The 18,630-nt window shown below is 41.7% G+C and overlaps 1 protein-coding gene across 1 annotated transcript; it reads right to left on the reverse strand.

Annotated features, from left to right (window-relative positions):
- Positions 1–4,148: 4,148 nt before the first annotated feature.
- On the reverse strand, positions 4,149–9,624 carry aipl1 (aryl hydrocarbon receptor interacting protein-like 1). The gene is made up of 6 exons (XM_060943966.1): positions 9,451–9,624; positions 6,964–7,152; positions 6,415–6,591; positions 5,891–6,032; positions 5,300–5,721; positions 4,149–4,627 (listed from the first exon to the last, which is right to left on the reverse strand). The coding sequence occupies exons 1-6, from the start codon at positions 9,607–9,609 to the stop codon at positions 4,301–4,303; spliced, it is 1,416 nt and encodes a 471-aa protein (XP_060799949.1). The 5' UTR covers positions 9,610–9,624; the 3' UTR covers positions 4,149–4,300.
- Positions 9,625–18,630: the final 9,006 nt, after the last annotated feature.

Raw genomic sequence — 18,630 nt, forward strand, 5'->3', positions numbered from 1 at the left:
TGGAAATATTCGAAAGATATGGAAGCCAGTTTAGGGGAGAGGAGAGAGTCACATACTATATTCTGTCTTCATAATATGTCTCACAGTTATGATATTATTATTCTTTCGTAATATGAGCATATTTCCTCCAAATTAGGACTTAATATCTTATTATTAGAAGACATTCATCCATTATCTGTAACCGCTTATCCTCTTTCTACAGGGTTGCAGGCAAGCTGGAGCCTATCCCAGCTGACTATGGGTGAGAGGCGGGGTACACCCTGGACAAGTCGCCAGGTTATCGCAGGGCCGACAGAGACAAACAACCATTCACACTCATGGTCAATTTAGAGCCACCAGTTAACCTAACCTGCATGTCTTTGGACTGTAGGGGAAACTGGAGCACCCGGAGGAAACCCACGCAGACACGGGGAGAACATGCAAACTCCACACAGAAAGGCCTCCGTCAGCCGCTGGGCTGAAACCCAGAACCTTCTTGCTCTAAGGTGACAGCGCTAACCACTACACCAGCATGCCGCCCCTATTATAAGACAGTAAGTCATTATTATCAGATTTTAAGTCCATCCATCCATCATCTGTAGCCGCTTATCCTGTTCTACAGGGTCGCAGGCAAGCTGGAGCCTATCCCAGCTGACTATGGGTGAGAGGCGGGGTACACCCTGGACATTTCACCAGATCATCGCAAGGCTGACACACAGAGACAAACAACCATTCACACTCACAACCACACCTACGGTCAATTTAGAGCCACCATTTAGCCTAACCTGCATGTCTTTGGACTGTAGGGGAAACCAGAGCACCCGGAGGAAACCCACGCAGACACGGGGAGAACATGCAAACTCCACACGGAAAGGCCTCCGTCAGCTGCTGGGCTCAAACCCAGAACCTTCTTGCTCTGAGGTGACAGCGCTAATCACTACACCACTGTGCCGTCCTTATTATAAGACGGTAAGTCATTATTATGAGATTTTAAGCCCTAATTATGAAATGCCAAGTCATGATTGTGAGATAGCAAGTCAAAATTATGGAAATTTTATTCATTATTATGAGATATCTCTTAAGTCATTATTATAAGAAACCGTCTCATAGAACTGGTTTCTATAGAAATAAGTATTAAGCAGGCTCAAGTTAACTTAAAAGCTTCAGATTCTAAGATCAATAACAGGCAGATTTGCAAAAAAACAAACAAAAACAGTGTCATGATGATAAATCAGCAGTAGTCTGTAAATCCAGCAAGATTACGAGTAAGAGAATTAATGATCGTTACTGCTATTTAATTATACACACACTGTGCTTTTTTCTGGAAATGCTGTCCAATGCATTTATGCAAATCTTGCTTTTGTAGAGGTGAACGTCCTGTGCATCAAAATGTGTCTAAAGTTAAGTGCATAGGGGGAAAAATCATATTAATCCCTTAGGATCAAGCCCTGAACCCAGGAGCTATGAGGTATATACTGTACGTCCTGGTGTTGTGTGCCAGTTGTGGCAGTGGGGTCTCACAACAACATAAACAACCAAATAATACTGATGCAAAAGAAGCTAGGAATGGCAAAAAATATTGCACATCTTTGTAAATATAAAAAACGTGTGTGTGTGTGTGTGATTAACTGCTCACTATTACCACAATGGTCCCATGGTAGGTACCAGCTAGTTAACCAGAGGTCTACCTACAGCACACACACACAAAGCCGAGATGTTTTGCAGTTACAAAAATGTAACTGGACGGACAGACGGATGGATGGACAGAACCCGTTTCTATATCCCCCGCCAAACGAACGGGTTCTGTCCATTCGTCCGTCTGTCTGTCCAGTTGCATTTTTGTTTCCAGGCCATATCTTTAAAACTACTGAAGATATCTTCATGAAACTTTGTATACGTATCAAGCAACATGTGAACTGGTGCCTTTTGCTATTTTGGATTTTTGAAAAAAGTATTTTTCAAATTTTTACATTAAAAAATAGATTTTGACTTAGTTTCTAAGAGCAATGTTCGTTTCCAGAGCATATATCCAAAACTATTCATGATACGGATTTGGAACTTGGTATACATGTTAACAAGGTGATGTAGATGTGCCTTTTCATACCAAGAAATTTAAATTTTTCATGTTTCTATGGAAACAATTTCAGACTTAGTCTCTCAGGTTAGTCTTACGGGTAGGTTTTGTTTCTGGAGCAGAACTTGAAAACTATGAGTGGTACGGTCTTGAAAGTTGGTATATGTGTTGATTAAGTAATATATTTGTGCCTTTTGATACTAAGAAATGTGAGAAATTTTAATTTTTAGCTCAGCTGGACCAAAGATCCGGTGGGTTTATGCCATGGGCTGCTGAGGTCAGTGTAAAGAGGTAGGGTTGGTTTCCTGCAACAGAACTTGAAAAATGTGACAAATAACATATTGAAACTTGGTATATAGTTGGTATATCAGGCGGGGGATATAGACGACTCTGTCTTCTTGTTCTCTTTTGAATCTCAACAGGTGCTTTTAAAGGGGCTAATGTTTAACAACCCAATACAGCATTAAAAACTCAGAGCTAAGTACGTGTTTCCAGTAATATGACCAGTATGCACAACTTTTTCTGAAGATCTAAATATTATCTTCGGAGAATTAGGGGAATTTTCCTGGAAGCTAATAATGCTTCTGCTGATGACTTACTTCTTATATCAGGCATTTCATTGTATACTACAGATTCCTCAGTTTCAGCTCTCAAGTACCTGTTGAAACACATCCATAAACTGATTACTTAAAATGTCTTGTTAGAGCAGGACTGTGTTTTACTGCTTCTCCAACAAACAGCACAGCTCACCACAGCTCTGCAGTGAATGTGAACCTAGGACTATCCTAGATATAGGCTATGCACAGACACTTTAAAGCTAGATGGCCTTTTGAGTTCATAAAATTAGTGAAATTTAGTTCCCTCTGAAATTTGGTCATTGTCATATATGTTTATTTCTGTAATATCTCCAAATAAATAAATAAACCCAGGTCATTCTGTGGCTGGGAAGTTATTTAATTTGAGGGAATTCCCGAGCAAGTAATGTGCATGAAATCGCTCGCTTCGTGCAGTCAAGCAGATAGAGGAAGTCCGTGTGCACATGCGCAGGTTTACTTTCTTTTTCTTTTCCTTCCTCTTTTGGGTTTTACAGTAGCTGGCATTCAGTGTTGCGTTACTGCCATCTACAGGTTTACCTTGACCGTGCACTGACAGTTCCATCATTCTGTCGCTAAACAAACAGCTGATCACACCGAGGTGCTCGCTGACCGCTGATATTTATTATTTTGGTCCTGCGTTTCCTTTCCTTCGCTACAGAACATCTTTTCTTCTCTCTTTCCGTTATTGTAGTTGGTCTTTCACATTTCGCACACTCACATCCTCCATTTTTCTCCCCTGTTTCAAATTTGTATCCCACAATGCCTTGCGCATGAACAGGGAAAGCCCACCACATGATGTATGACATAGTATCTTGAATCGGGTCATGGTGAAGCAGGAAAACATAGCGGAGAATTTAGGGCCATGTGGCCTTAAATTCACTAATTGTTCAGTATATTTAAAAAAAACTTATAAAATTGGAAGTCTGTGATTCGAATTCAGTAGCTTTCGGTCCACAAAACAAAAATAATTGGGTGTCAGGGAAAATTCTTTTTATGACTTAAACTTGAAAAATCTGAAAGGCAGTCTAGCTTTAAATGGTTGTATAGTTTATTATATTATATCATGTTGTCTATAGTCTGTTGTCTAACTCTTTGCATTGTTGTCTGCTGTTAAACGTAGCACAGTGTCCTGAAGAAATTATATTTCGTACCCACTCCATATGTCTATGATGGAAAGAATGACAAAGTTGACTTTGACTTTGAGATACCCTGGCCAAGTGTGTGTGTGTGAGGTATGCTGACAATAGGGGTTTTTTTTGCTTCATTTAGCAAAATGATAATTAAGAACCAGGTATTCAGTGTCATTAAAAAAAAAAAAAAGCAACTGACACATCATGGTAGGGAATGACCACTCTTTCAAGCAATGAGTCATCTAAATGTGTTTTACTGCACCATGCTACTTGAAGTGCATATAAAAAGCACAGCTCTACAGGCATTGTGTGGTTGATGGCTTACCCAAAATTATGAACATGGAAACTTGTTAATCTAAATATTGTCACAGTATTTTAACAAATATCAGATACCATCTTAATCATCCCTGAAAGTAAGCAATATGCCCATTTCATGCCCGCATAGATAAATTCCAATAACTGGGATCAGATGGAGCAACTAAGACTGTTTCATTAAGCGTCTTCATCACTGACAGGGGCCATTATTTGTGGTGTTCTGGTGTTGCTGCTTCAAAAGTTGTTTGTGCAAAATTTGAGGTTAACCGTGATGCATTTTCTTGTCCTGCAGTTCCTTTTTCAGGAGTAACTTGCTCTTCCTGCTCTGGAAGCCCTTGCTCTAGAGTTCCTTTCTCTAGAGTTTTCTGCTCTGGACTTTCCTGCTCTGAAGTTTCTTGCTCTGGAGTTTTTTTCGCTAGAGTTTTCTGCTCTGGAGTTTCCTGCTCTAGACTTTCCTGCTCTGAAGTTTCTTTCTCTAGGGTTTTCTGCTCTGGAGTTTCCTGCTCTGAAGTTTCTTGTTCTGGAGTTTCTTTCTCTAGAGCTTTCTGCTCTGGAGTTTCCTGCTCTGAAGTTTCTTGTTCTGGAGTTTCTTTCTCTAGAGCTTTCTGCTCTGGAGTTTCCTGCTCTAGACTTTCCTGCTCTGAATTTTCTTGCCCTGGAGTTACTTTCTCTAGGGCTTTCTGCTCTGGAGTTTCCTGCTCTGAAGTTTCTTGTTCTGGAGTTTCTTTCTCTAGCACTTTCTGCTCTGAAGTTTCTTTCTCTAGAGCTTTCTGCTCTAGAGTTTCCTGCTCTAGACTTTCCTGCTCTGAAGTTACTTTCTCTAGGGCTTTCTGCTCTAGACTTTCCTGCTCTGAATTTACTTTCTTTAGGGCTTTCTGCTCTGGAGTTTCCTGCTCTGAAGTTTCTTTCTCTAGAGTTTTCTGCTCTGGAGTTTCCTGCTCTAGACTTTCCTGCTCTGAAGTTACTTTCTCTAGGGCTTTCTGCTCTGGAGTTTCCTGCTCTGAAGTTTCTTGCTCTGGAGTTTCTTTCTCTAGAGTTTTCTGCTCTGGAGTTGCTAACACTGGAGTTTTGTTCTCTGCAATTTCTTGCTTTAGAGTTTCCTGTGCTAGAGTTTCTTGGTCTGTTTCCTTTTCTGTATTGTCTTTCTCTGGAGTTTCATGCTCTGAAGTTTCTTGTTCTAGAGTTTCCTCATCTGGATTTTTTGCCTCTGGAGTTTCCTGCTCTGGTGTTTCTTGCTTCAGAGTTTCTTTCTCTGAATTGTCTTTATCAGGAGTTTCCTTCAATGTTGTTTCTTGTCCTGTAGGTACTTGCTCTAGAGCTACTTGCTTGGAAGGTTCTTGTTCAGTAGTTGATTGTTCTGCTGTTTCCTGGTCTGCATTCCCCTGTTCCTGTGTTTGTTCTGGATTTGTTTGGCCTGTTGCTGAGGCTGTGAACATGCCCTTGTACTTTTGTCTCTCCTCCTCTCTCTTCTCCTCCATGCGCATGTTGAGAACAGTTAGCTCTTTCTTCACTGACTTCTTCATTCTTGGGTCTAGATCCAGCACCCTCTGAAAGTCAGCCTTGGCCTCAGCCTCATTCCATACCTCGATGTGCGCTTTCCCCCGCATATAGAAAGCTTTCATCACCCCTATGTAACACAAACCAGGGTATAATAGTACTTAACATATAAATCTCAAAATTGCTTGCTTTGGTTATTATTTGCACTGTTATTCTATATGATTACACAGCAACTCCATTGTTTACACTGACCTAGAATACGTTCAAGACAAATCATGAAATCTATATTCTACACTCACCAGGATGCTGGTTGATGATGTCACTAGTGTGCTCAATGACCTCATAATACTCCTGCATGCGCAGCAAACACTGGCAGTAGTTGAGTGTGAGAGTGTTGGCCATCTTCTCAAGCTTTAGCCAGGGAGCCTCCCAAGCCTTCTCCTAAAACAACACACACACACACACACACACACACACACACACACACACACACACACACACACACACACACACACACACACACACACGATGCTGTAATCCTGATATAATGCCTGGGACAAATTCCCCAGTTGGCTTGCCATGATAGATGTAGCTACTGTGCTCTGGTAAATGTGCCTTCATGATAAAGGAACATTACTAACTTCAAACAACATAAGCACACACAGGATGAATTTCAAGATTACATTACATGGCTTTGACCAGAAAGTAACTCAGATTATTAGGTATATACCAGGCATATTAGACATTCACATATCAATTATCCTTTCACTTCTATCCATTAACTAGTCATCAACCCTCCATATACACTTCTTGTTTCTCTCACTTTTGACTGAACATTCTTGATGCAAAGGATTGCCTCCTTGTACTTGTTTGTGGCCTCTTCAAAGCGACCCTGTTTGTACAGTTTGTTCCCTTGGCCATGGAGCACAGGAACAACCTTCAGTCTCTCCTCATCACTCATCGCCCATGACTCCCTGTGATACTCACTCGGCTGCTGAACCTGAACAACACAACCCACAAAAACATATTAAATAATAATATATGTAGCATAGTAATGATATAGTGTCTATAGTGCATAGTCTATAGAACCATAAAAATGTATTGTCTTGCGAACCTTAAACTGAAAATAAATCCAGAGCTCAACCTAGTGGCCATTCTTGAGAAGTAGTTTTGTGCATGTGCTCCACTCAAGTTCCTCTTGTGTTTCCCAGATTTGTCATAAGTTGCAAAATGGAAATCTGTTACACAACTGATTTACGAAATATCCTGACTAAAACAATATGCGCTTGCTTAATATCTAGTATCTTGTTGGACATGAAAGTATTTCTTTACGGACATGCGCGAGTCAGTAAGTAAGAGAGATGACAATGACCTTTAGTAGTTCTAGCACAAAGATGAGAGGCTGAGGTTCTTTCTGCAGCTCATCCAGGTCATCGTAACCCAGGGTGTGAAACGCAAACATGTTCGCCATGCCACAGGTGTGGATGTGCCAGTCCACTGGATCTTTTCCTTCTGCAATGCGCCGAAGACTTTTTGCCACCATGGGGTACAGGCCAGTGTGCTGTCCAGCAACAGATAAAAACAATAAATACATGCACAAACATGGCACCTGTCTTGTAAAAAGCAGATTGAGATATTTGTATACTGCTAATTGCTAGTATATAATAAAGCTGAAAGTAAATAAAGGTGTTATTTGAAAGCTATCTTATATTAGGTAGAGCTTTCCCTTAAAGGTGGCATATTATACCCCTTTTCCATGAGTTGACACAGTTCCCTGAGGTCTTAATTAAATGTCTGTTACGTGTTTTGGTCGTAATACCACAAGAATAAAACCCCACAGCTCCCTTGTCACTCTGTCTACACAGCCCTTTTCAAAATGGCCGATTTGAGTCTCTGTTCCTTCAAAGGAGAACTGAAGGCAAATTTTTTATTATCGAAATTCTATTTATCTCATTTTATTAAATACAGGAATGCGTTTTTGATAGCTATTTTGTCACTGCTATAGCAAGTTATGAGTGTTTGAAATATGCTCTGTAATATATCAGTCCATATGTCAAAGCAATGGCCGTAAACGAGATTCGTTGAGACCTGTGCGAGACATCGTAGGACGAAAGTAAAACGTACAGCAGAAATCAAAGTGACCAACATCTGCCAACGTTATCAAAAGACGCACACGCCCTCCTTCGAATGCTGACGTAATCAAGCCGGAAGTTTTGTTTGTTTTGATAGCAATCAGGAAAGTTTGGAAAAAGCAGGCAGTAATCGTCATTTAAACTCGTTTTTGTGCAATATTTCGTTTGGAAAACAGTTTTCAAAATGGCGGCACTGACACCTGGCTGACACTTCACGTTTTGAACTCTTGCACAAGTCTCGTGAAGATCGCACGGATTAAGCGACGCCTACCATGGACCAAACGAACTAAATTCAACGTGGCTAAAAACTGAATAGGCTGATAAGTATAATATTTAATTGCAATTAGTTGCCAATATGAGTCATGATATAAGGTTACTAAAACCAAAAACGTAATTGAATAACATGTTAATTAAGAAATAAAGCAAGTTTAAAAATGACTTCAGCTCTCCTTTAAATGATAATGAGGCACTGCTCAGCCCACCCGGCCAATCAGGTAGCACTTTACTCATGAATATTCATTCACAATGGCAGTTCTGTTGCCATGAGTGGAGATACTCAGATGATGGTGCGATATAATTCTAATGAGTTCCCCTTGTGACATAGAAAGGGGAACCAAATCTGAATGGCTTGTTTTCTGAAATATGCGGCCCAAAAGAAACTAACTGGGTGTCTTATCTCAGAGTTTGTGGGTTGGTAGGCACTCCATATACCCAAATGTATGTGCACATGCATTAAAAAAGTAATATTCCCTCTTTAAAGTTGACTGCTGTAAGAAATGGTAATGTGTAGGGCTCAGTTTTGAGAGTAGTACATAATATCTACACTGGGTTGGTACATTCAGCTTAATCCTCCTTTAGGCACTTGAGCTGGAGACACTAGGCTTCTGTGTCTCTTACACAGCTAATGAACAGAGCTTACGGGGGCTGTTTGGGCCTGCATCCCACCATAACGTTTATCAGCCGCATGCTATAGCTCTCACAGGACCTGTACTAAGACTGCAGAGCAGCACTCGCCTTTAGCCATAATTGAATTGAATTTATTATACAGAGCTCAGCACCATGATAATGGTCAAATGCTGAGTTTGTACACAAACAGCATGACAATGGCACTTTTGCTGGCAATGAGCATGACATTACATCATACCGTATCACTGTTGTTTTGTTGAGTTCCCAGAGCTGGCCATTTTTAATTAACTTGATACAAAGCTCGTTTTGTGCTTTAACTTTCACTGTGGTTGGCATTTTGCATGGTGATATTTACATAGTAATGTTCATGTCGGCAAGTCTTATATCAGTCAGGGTGTTTGAGTACATTTGAGTTGCTTGAGGGTTAAGGATCACTGGAGGAGTAGTACCTTTCCTAGTGGCCTATAGGCGTCCTAGACTGGCCTCCCTACATCCATCACCCTGTGAAGCACAACTCAAGAGCTAACCACACCAGCCTCTCCATGGTGAAGACTGTCCATGTGTCCTACTTGTGGTGCCCCGTTACTATCGCAGAGCATGGCGGATCTTGGGGAGTAAACCCTGAAACCAAATCCCACCTCACGTTTTGGTGGTGCAACAAGTCTTCTCTGTGACTGTGTCAGCCTTGTTGTCCCATCGAGCAACAGGGATTACTTGCCAAGGGACACTATTTCGTGCCATTTAGTGTCGACATCAAAGGCGCAGCCTTACTTTTTATGAGATATATGAGTTGCTTGAAAGAACTGAATGTTGGTACTCACAATTACATCACACCAGAACTCTGCAACTTCTCCTATGCGCATGGACTTGAGCAGAGTCTCCCATACGTCCAGCTTGAACATGTTTCCGATCACCACTTCCATGGGCAACCCGACCTTCTTACTGTCATCCAGCACCGTGTGATCATCGTTGCACAGCATGGTTCGGAAATGGAAAGTCACCTGTGGGCCGCAGAGGTCATGACGAAAGGACAAAAATAGACTCCATATTCAGAAAAGCACTGCTAGTATAAGTCAGATACTTTATGTGTATAAAATGTCTGGTTAGTATTGTAGTTTGGGGTTGTGAAATTGAGCCACTACAGGACAGCTATAACACTGAAGAGGTTAGTGTTTTCTCATCTCTAATATACATAAAGCCTCAAAGGTCTTGAATATTATCTGGTGAGTTGAATCAAGTCTTTTCATTTAGGGAAACTGCCAAACTCTTCAATCATGTGCCCCTTCTGGTCCAGATTCTCACACCTCTGGTGTACCTTGTATTCCACTTCACTATTAAATGAACCTTTTACATTCTTTCATTGATCTGGTTGCTTTGACTTTATTTTGGTCAAAGTTGAAGATCCAGAGCCAATCCTAGGATCATTGGGCATGAGGTAGAAATACACCCTGTGTGAGACACCAGTCCGTTTCAGGGCACCATACACCAAGGGGCAATTTTGCATAGCCAATTCAACTAGCAGCCTGTTTCTGGGACCTGAGTTCAGGATTGCACAGGAGACCCTTGAGCTGTGAGGCAGCAATGCTTTCCACTGTGCCACTGTCCCGCCTTCTATTTTACAACCAGCCTTAAAAATCATAGTTCTGCTGAGGACAATAAAATTCCTTTACTTTAGAAGCAACTATGAAGGGTTTTTTTTTTTTACTTCCTTTCCTCATTTACATAACTTGATGAAGAAGAGAAGCGATCAGCTGTGTTGCAAATAAAGCTATTTGATGCTTTTATCACATTATGCAGATCTGCTTCTTGGTTCTTGGCTACTACACAAATAATTCCAGCTGGTAACATATCTAAAATGAAAGCAGTAGGCTACAGAGTTGGATATGTTGTGTGGCAGCATCATAAATGTCATTATAGAGCTGCCTAGATACACATACAAGTCCTACCTTGGATCCTGTGATGAATTTGGGAATCTCACCGGTTCCTCCATATAAAATAGTTTTTTTGATTCCCTCAACACCAAGCAGCAGACTGTCCACCATACTCTATATATGCAAAGCCAACTGTGTCCAGAAAAGTATGTTTGCACTGTATACCGTAGGTGAGTATTAAAGTCTGAAGTGTTGCCTGTGGATTAAAGGACAAGGATAATAGGATTAATCTTGACAGCTCCACCTGCCATCCACAGAAGGGCTTTTCTCAGCACTTTTCATCTCTGATTATGTCTTGCCAGAAAAGTCTGGAATATGCCGGGAGACAGACGAGTGTTTGTCCCTCTGTGTCAGCCTCCATGGTGGTCCACACTAACAGAGGAGAGCAGAGGCCCATGGACTCAGTGCCCCCGGTGTACACATGTGGCTGACAGCTGGAGAGTGTGCTCACAGAGTTCCTGCTGAACAGTGATCCAAACAAACCATCTACTTTTATAACCTCATAAGTTTACAGAGATGGGCTTTACCGATTAGCTCAGCACAGCTAGCTGTATTTGTGTGTGTGTGTGTGTGTGTGTGTGTGTGTGTCACATTAGTGAACAACAACCTCATTTTGAGTTGGACTGTAAGGATAGTAAGGGTTGAGCATTAAGCCACAGCTGTATCAAGAGGGTCCTGAGAAAAGGGAACTTCCTTTAAAGGGAAGCATGCATTGCTTACAAAGACAAAGTATGCTTACATTCCTCCAATCATCTGGTCATTGCTATTGCACAACAGTTTGAAATGAGGACTGGGACGTCAGCCAGTCAGAATTGGCTTGCAGCAGCATGGTTTATCTGCCCTCTAGTGGCAGCAATGTCAGTACTTCCATGTGCACTGTGCTCTGCCAATGTGAACTCTTTCATGTGCACTACAATGTGTGAACATCTGGGATTTTCCGACTATCTGGTGTTGCCCACAAGAGGCTGAATTTCCTTTTGAGTCTGGTTTCTCTCGAGGTTTATTCCTTATGCCATCTCAGGTACTTTTTTCCCCCCTTCAGTCTGTCACATATGGCTTGCTCTTAAAAAAAAAAAAAAAAAGGAGTCTATATCTAGACCCAGTTTCTGTAAAGCAGATTTGTGAGCATGTTTATTACTCTAAGTGCTATACAAATTTTATTTTTTTTAAAAAATGCACACTCCCATATGCACTGGGACTACATTACTATTTGTTAACCCTCATCCTACCATGCTATTTTACACCTTAATCTTACCATGTGGGGTCCGTTTGGACCCCAATACTTTTCTTTAAAATTAAAGCTTATAAAGACAAAATCACCAGATAAGTTTTGTTCAGAACATCTTGTATTAATAACAGCAATACACTAAAGGGCCCAAGGCATAAAGAACACACTTAACCTTCATCCTACCAGCCAATTTTACATACACAAACTACCAGGCGGGGTCCGTATGGACCCCAGGAGGGAATACCTTGAAATCAATGCAGTAAGAACCAATTCAATGCAGCAAACAGACATAACTTTATTGAAGAACAAAATCCACTATGGCTGAATATCAATGATGTATTATAAATGCAATAACATTGCAATAACATTGCAATAACTAGCATACATGTAGCAAATTATAGTGCCACAAAAAAAATTGGCATTATATACATGATTTTTGCAGCTCATGCAGCTGTAAAACATTCTGGATTACAACTTAGGTCTTTTCTTACAGAATTTAAAACAAAAAAGTAATTGTAAAATAATTTAGGGCTTTTGTTTTGCAGCCTGTGCTTATTGCAGCAGTGGGGTCCACACGGACCCCAAGAAGGAATGCCTTGGTAGTTTCATTATGGAACATAAAAGAAATAAAAGAAGTTAACTTTCAGTGTGCTATTCAATTATAAAATGAAAGACAGATAAACTTTACTCTGGGGTCCGGTTGGACCCCAGTAACAAATTAATTATACCTTCACAATGCAAAAAGCTGATCTTCCGGTGCTTTAGTGTTTTAATTAAGACATAAATTCCGACAAATTCATAAAACGGTGAGGCAGTATGTCACATATTTTTAAAATGGCAAACAAACATATAGGTGCGGGGTCCAGGTGGACCCCACTTGGTAGGATGAAGGTTAAAGGTATTGCTCAGTTTGTATTTTTACAAGATTAAAGAATAAAGCAAACCTGCAATATTGATTCAGAAAGGACTTTTTATAGAAGTGGAATAAACACTTCCTGATTCTGATTCTTAATTGACAATTACAAACCGGTTTCTATTTAGTTAGGTTAGGTTAATGTGGGGCGGCCTTGAGCTGAAATGCCCTTGAGCAAGGTACCTAACCCCTGACTGCTCCCCGGGCGCTGTAGTGTGGCTGCCCACTGCTCTGGGTGTGTGCGTGTGTTCACTGCTTCAGATGGGTTAAATGCAGAGGATGAATTTCACTGTGCTTGAAGTGTACATGTGACAAATAAAGGTTTCTTCTTATTATTATTATTATTTGTTTTAATCCCTGATCTATTTAAGCTTGTGGTGGCACGGTGGTGCAGTTGGTTAGCACTGTTGCCTCACAGCAAGAAGGTTCTGGGTTCGAGCCCAGTGGCTGACGGGGGCCTTTCTGTGTGGAGTTTGCATGTTCCCCCCGTGTCTGTGTGGGTTTCCTCTGAGTGCTCCAGTTTCCCCCACAGTCCAAAGACATGCAGGGTAGGTTAATTGGTGGCTCTAAATTGACCATAGGTGTGAGCGTGAATGGTTGTGTGTCTCTATGTCTCAACCCTGTGATGATCTGGTGACTTGTCCAGGGTGTACCCTGCCTCTCGCCCGTAGTCAGCTGGGATAGGCTCCAGCTCGCCCACAACCCTGCACAGGATAAGTGGTTACAGATAATGGACAGATGTTTTATACTAGACATTGGTGGGTTTCTGATAGAATTAGATTACTTTTGGTTCAATACAATATCAAAATACATTTTAAATAGCAACAATGGATATTCAGCTGTTAAGTAGAACTTTGTCCTAGTCAGGATCATGGTGGATCTGGAGCCTATCCCAGGAAAACTGTATCTGGGGCAGGAATACATCCTGGATGTGATGCCAGTTCACAGTGCACACACAATGTTCACATACTAATTCACAACGAGGGGTAATTTAGCATAACCAATTCACTTGCCAGAATGTTTTTTTGGGATGTGGGAGGAAACTGATGCATACACAGGGAGAACATGCACAGAAACTTAACTCAGTCCAGGGATCCTGAAGCTAAGAGATGGCAACATTATTTATTATAAGACATTTGAATCATGTGTATCAAATAATACTGATTGTCTCACGATGTTCAAATGTTTGTTTTCCCTTTGGAAATAAAAATGCACAAAAGCTAGCCGATGCTGAGAATCTGTGCTCTGAACTCCAGATACTATCTGTGTGGAAGTGGATATATTGTTTGTGTGTGTGTGTGTGTCCGTCCGGAGTTTATTTCAGGATCTACTGTTTCCCTGACCAGGATAAAGCAGGTCAAACCCATTTTGTCTCTGACATTTTCATCTTTAATTGTTTGAATGTAATCCCTGAAAGCTCCAGTAGGTGGACAGTCATGACAACCAGGTGGAGCAGCAGATGCATTACACTGTAATAAACTTTTGAATTAAAAAAAAAAAAAAAGTTGTCATCCTGATGACTGTGATTTTTATGTGCAGGGTAATTATCATAATCTAGCACTCTTTTACGTAAGCATATGCTCCGAGATGTATGATACATGCAGCCACAGAGCTGTCCGGACCTGCACAGTAGACACACCTCTGTTCCATTCTGCACAAATGTTCTCCAGCCTCAACTTACTGAAGTAATTCAAGCCACTTGAGCTGCTCAGACTTAAAGCTGAAGCTTCAGTAGGATTTCAGGCCTGCCCTTGAATCCAAGGTCTTATAACCGAGTAGCGAGAGCTCTTTTCGCAGGAGCCACATGTGACAGCAACCCTTTAGTTATATTTCAGTTACAGTTTTATCTTTAGCAGCCACATCAGATTATTTTCTCTTAACAAATGTCTTAAGGTGGATTGTTGTGGGATTTTTGTGGAACCAAGAACAACAGCACCACCAACGGCTATAAGAAATATACACAGAATGGTATATAGACGACTTGCAACCATGTGATCAAAATGTGCTGCGTCATGAGCGTCCACCATGATGGTGGATATACAAAGCAGCTAGGATGGCAGCTACTGAAAGCGTGTCTGTAAACAATGCTGAATTTTCTCAGTATTACTACGATTTGAACGCTCGAGTGAAGATTCGATACAAAGAGAAGATAGATATGTGTGGTTTTGATCCATATTATTTTAAGAACTCAGATTTTTCTGAGGGGTGGCACGGTGGTGTAGTGGTTAGCACTGTCGCCTCACAGCAAGAAGGTTCTGGGTTCGAGTCCAGCGGCTGACGGGGGCCTTTTTGTTTGGAGTTTGCATGTTCTCCCCGTGTCTGTGTGGGCTGCCTCCGGGTGCTCCGGTTTCCCCCACGGTCCAAAGACATGCAGGTTAGGTTAATTGGTGGCTCAAATTGACCATAGGTGTGAATGGTTGTCTGTGTCAGCCCTGTGATGACCTGGCGACTTGTCCAGGGTGTACCCCACCTCTCGTCCATAGTCAGCTGGGATAGGCTCCAGCTTGCCTGCGACCCTGTAGAACAGGATAAAGCGGCTACAGATAATGGATGGATTTTTCTGAGGAAAAGATGCTTCTACCGACCATCAAGTACCCAGATCAGTTTGGAAATCTTAAATTTATGGAAGTTTTGAAATATGACGACTTCGTTTTTAGTCAAAATTAGCTGACCTGCTATTAATTTCTGAGCGTTAACCGTGGTGTCTTGGAACTCCACGGGTGAGCTACCACATGCAACTTCCACAAATTCAGCTGTCTTCCTCTTCCTTTGAGCTCTTTGGTGTCGTTCAGCTGCCACTGAATCAAGTCTGACCTTTGACGAAACATAGCCCATGTTCTGAGTGGGTGCCCAGTCTGGATTGTTTCTCTCGTATAATTTTGCTGGCGCTCCGAGAAGCGAAATGGTAAGACGTGTTAAAATCATAACAACGACCGAGTGAACCACGACAAGAGAATGCTCATTTTATAGCAAAATTCTAGCAACATGAAATAAAATTCTTCCATGATATTATCGAGAAAGCTTTCGAATCTCACCGGAGATAAAATGATTACTGCAGACACGAGCTGTTTTGGTTTTAGCCTCTGTTAGATCAGCCCTGCCGATGTTGTTCAGCCATGCTCGTCTCCTCTTAGTACTAAGCCTCAGAGTTTCCTCGCCCTCTTTCCGAATCACGGACAGAATTCTAAAAAATCAGAACATGCCACGGTCACGAGTACTGTTGTGACCACAACCGTAAACAGCACAAAGATATGGCATTGCTAAAAGAATGCTTAAAGCAGTGGAAAAACAAAGAGAGTTGCGCACACATGACTATGTTTTGTATGGAATGTCGCTTGACCCCACCAACATGGCCGACATCTGGGTTTCTATTTTGCTTTGACGTCATTTGCAAGTCAAGGATAGAAGCAAGGGTGGGGCTGATTTCTTTCTAGCTCAGAGTGTAGATTCATGCTGGCTCTCTGTGACAGTCATGTCAAGTGATTACGCAGAGATTACACATTCTGATATTTTTAGCCCATGTCACTGACTCGTCTGTAACAAATTATCAGCAGAAGGCACAAGTGAAATATAGTACCATTGTGGGGATAGTTAATATAAAGGATAACTTGTCATCTTGACCTGGCGACTTGTCCAGGGTGTACCCCGCCTTTCGCCCGTAGTCAGCTGGGATAGGCTCCAGCTTGCTGCGACCCTGTAGAACAGGATAAAGCGGCTAGAGATAATGAGATGAGATGAGAACTTGTCATCTTTGTTGTCCCCAAAATGCCTTTAGAGGACAAATTAAAAGTATCCTGTCCAATCAAAGTACTTAGAAATTATAAATCATGAATTTATCTGCCTTTAAGGGTCCATGTAATCCTTCTCCCTCATCATACTTATGATATCACAGGTAAGACCTTGCAATATAACGCCTCGCTCAACCCTGATAGTTTCATTAATTCAGCTATTGTTAGATGTTAAATTTTAACTCTTCCTTCTAATGTTATACCTAGTCATCACTGCTCACATGTACACACACCCATGCGTTCTTCCTCACATTGCTACTTCATACAGTCGCATGAGCCTGCCAATTCTATAAGCTTCATTACTGAGAGAGATATTCTGGGATGACTGGGATTAGACACTGCTTAATCTCTTTGAACTTTGGAGAGTTGCAACCTTGAAGAATTTAACACTGAAAATGTCTGATTTAAAAAAAAAAAAAAAGCCTCCCATTTCCTTGAACAGATATTTTGGCCTTCTCGATACTGATACAATGGCAAGTGACTGATGCACTGAGACCTCATCTCTCACCATAATTCTAATCTGGCCAGGATTTATATTCTCCAGAGACATCAAGTACAGTAAGAAAGAAATGCATGTCAGTCTAGGAGTAAAGTACAAGAAAGTGAATTACGCAAAACAGAAATAAATGAGGAACTGTGTATTTAAATGTTTGTAAAGTTAGAGTGTATTTACAAGCCAGAGTATTTCTGTTAATCTGATTATAATCACCTCTTTCCAGCACATAGCCAGTGCTACAGTGCAGTACAGTGTACACTCAGGACAGGTCATGCATTTTAGTTCTATACCGTCAATGCGGTACATGCTTTACAGGGCACTAAATTCAGAACTGGCATTGAATAATAAATGGCCAGCTACCAATGAAACCATTCAAAAATCCCAGTGAGATGGTCGATTAAGAAGAAACCTTTATTTTCATCACAGAGAAATTCATCCTCTGCATTTAACCCATCTGAAGCAGTGAACACACAAGTGAGGGATGAGCACACACACATACCCAGAGCAGTGGGCAGCTATACTACAGCACCTGGGGAACAGCTGGGGGTTAGGTGCCTCGCTCAAGGGCACTTCAGCCATGATACAGAGGGAGGGGAAAGAGCTGCTCATTCCCTCAACTCCTCTCACATTTTTTCTGCTGGTCCTAGGAATTGAACCAGCGACCCTTTGGGCTCATGGCTGCCTCCAAAAACATAACACAGGTAAGTGTGGTGGCTGATTCAGATTCATATAAGACTTTTACCATAATTTTTATTTATGGCTTTTCGTTTCTTACGCCTGCAGAATTATCCAGAAAATGACAACTAACACCAAGATGAACACAAGTAAGTTTAATCATCAAACAAAGAGAAGCAACTTTGGGACCACAAGGTCACCGGTTCGATTCCTTGGACCAGCAGGAATGGCTGAAGTGTCCCCATGTTAGGAATGGCAAGGCACCTAACTCCCAACTGCTCCCCAGGCTGCACTGGGTATGTTGCTCTGGATAAGAGCATCTGCTAAATGCCATTAATGCAATGTCTCATCTCATCTCATTATCTCTAGCCGCTTTATCCTTCTACAGGGTCGCAGGCAAGCTGGAGCCTATCCCAGCTGACTATGGGCGAAAGGCGGGGTACACCCTGGACAAGTCACCAGGTCATCACAGGGCTGGCACATAGACACAGACAACCATTCACACTCACATTCACACCTACGGTCAATTTAGAGTCACCAGTTAACCTAACCTGCATGTCTTTGGACTGTGGGGGAAACCGGGGCACCCGGAGGAAACCCATGCGGACACGGGGAGAACATGCAAACTCCGCACAGAAAGGCCCTCGCCGGCCCCGGGGCTCGAACCCAGGACCTTCTTGCTGTGAGGCGACAGCGCTAACCACTACACCACCGTGCCGCCCATTAATGCAATGTAATGTAATAAAATTAATGTGTCCGAAATGGTGGCATTGCCATCAAGCCCAGCTCAGTGCAGCATCTACACTTTTTTTTTTTAATCTAAGGCAACAGCTACCAATAAGGCATCTACTGTTTCTATATCTCTGGTTGAGATCAACTACTAAAAGCGTCCATACGCCCAAAGCCCTGAGACGTCAAGTTCAGATTCACTATTTCATCAAACCAAAAATCTTATTGGCTGAAAGCTCTT

Source organism: Neoarius graeffei, chromosome 17 (genome assembly GCF_027579695.1).
Source record: "Neoarius graeffei isolate fNeoGra1 chromosome 17, fNeoGra1.pri, whole genome shotgun sequence".
NCBI classification, from domain to species: domain Eukaryota; kingdom Metazoa; phylum Chordata; class Actinopteri; order Siluriformes; family Ariidae; genus Neoarius; species Neoarius graeffei.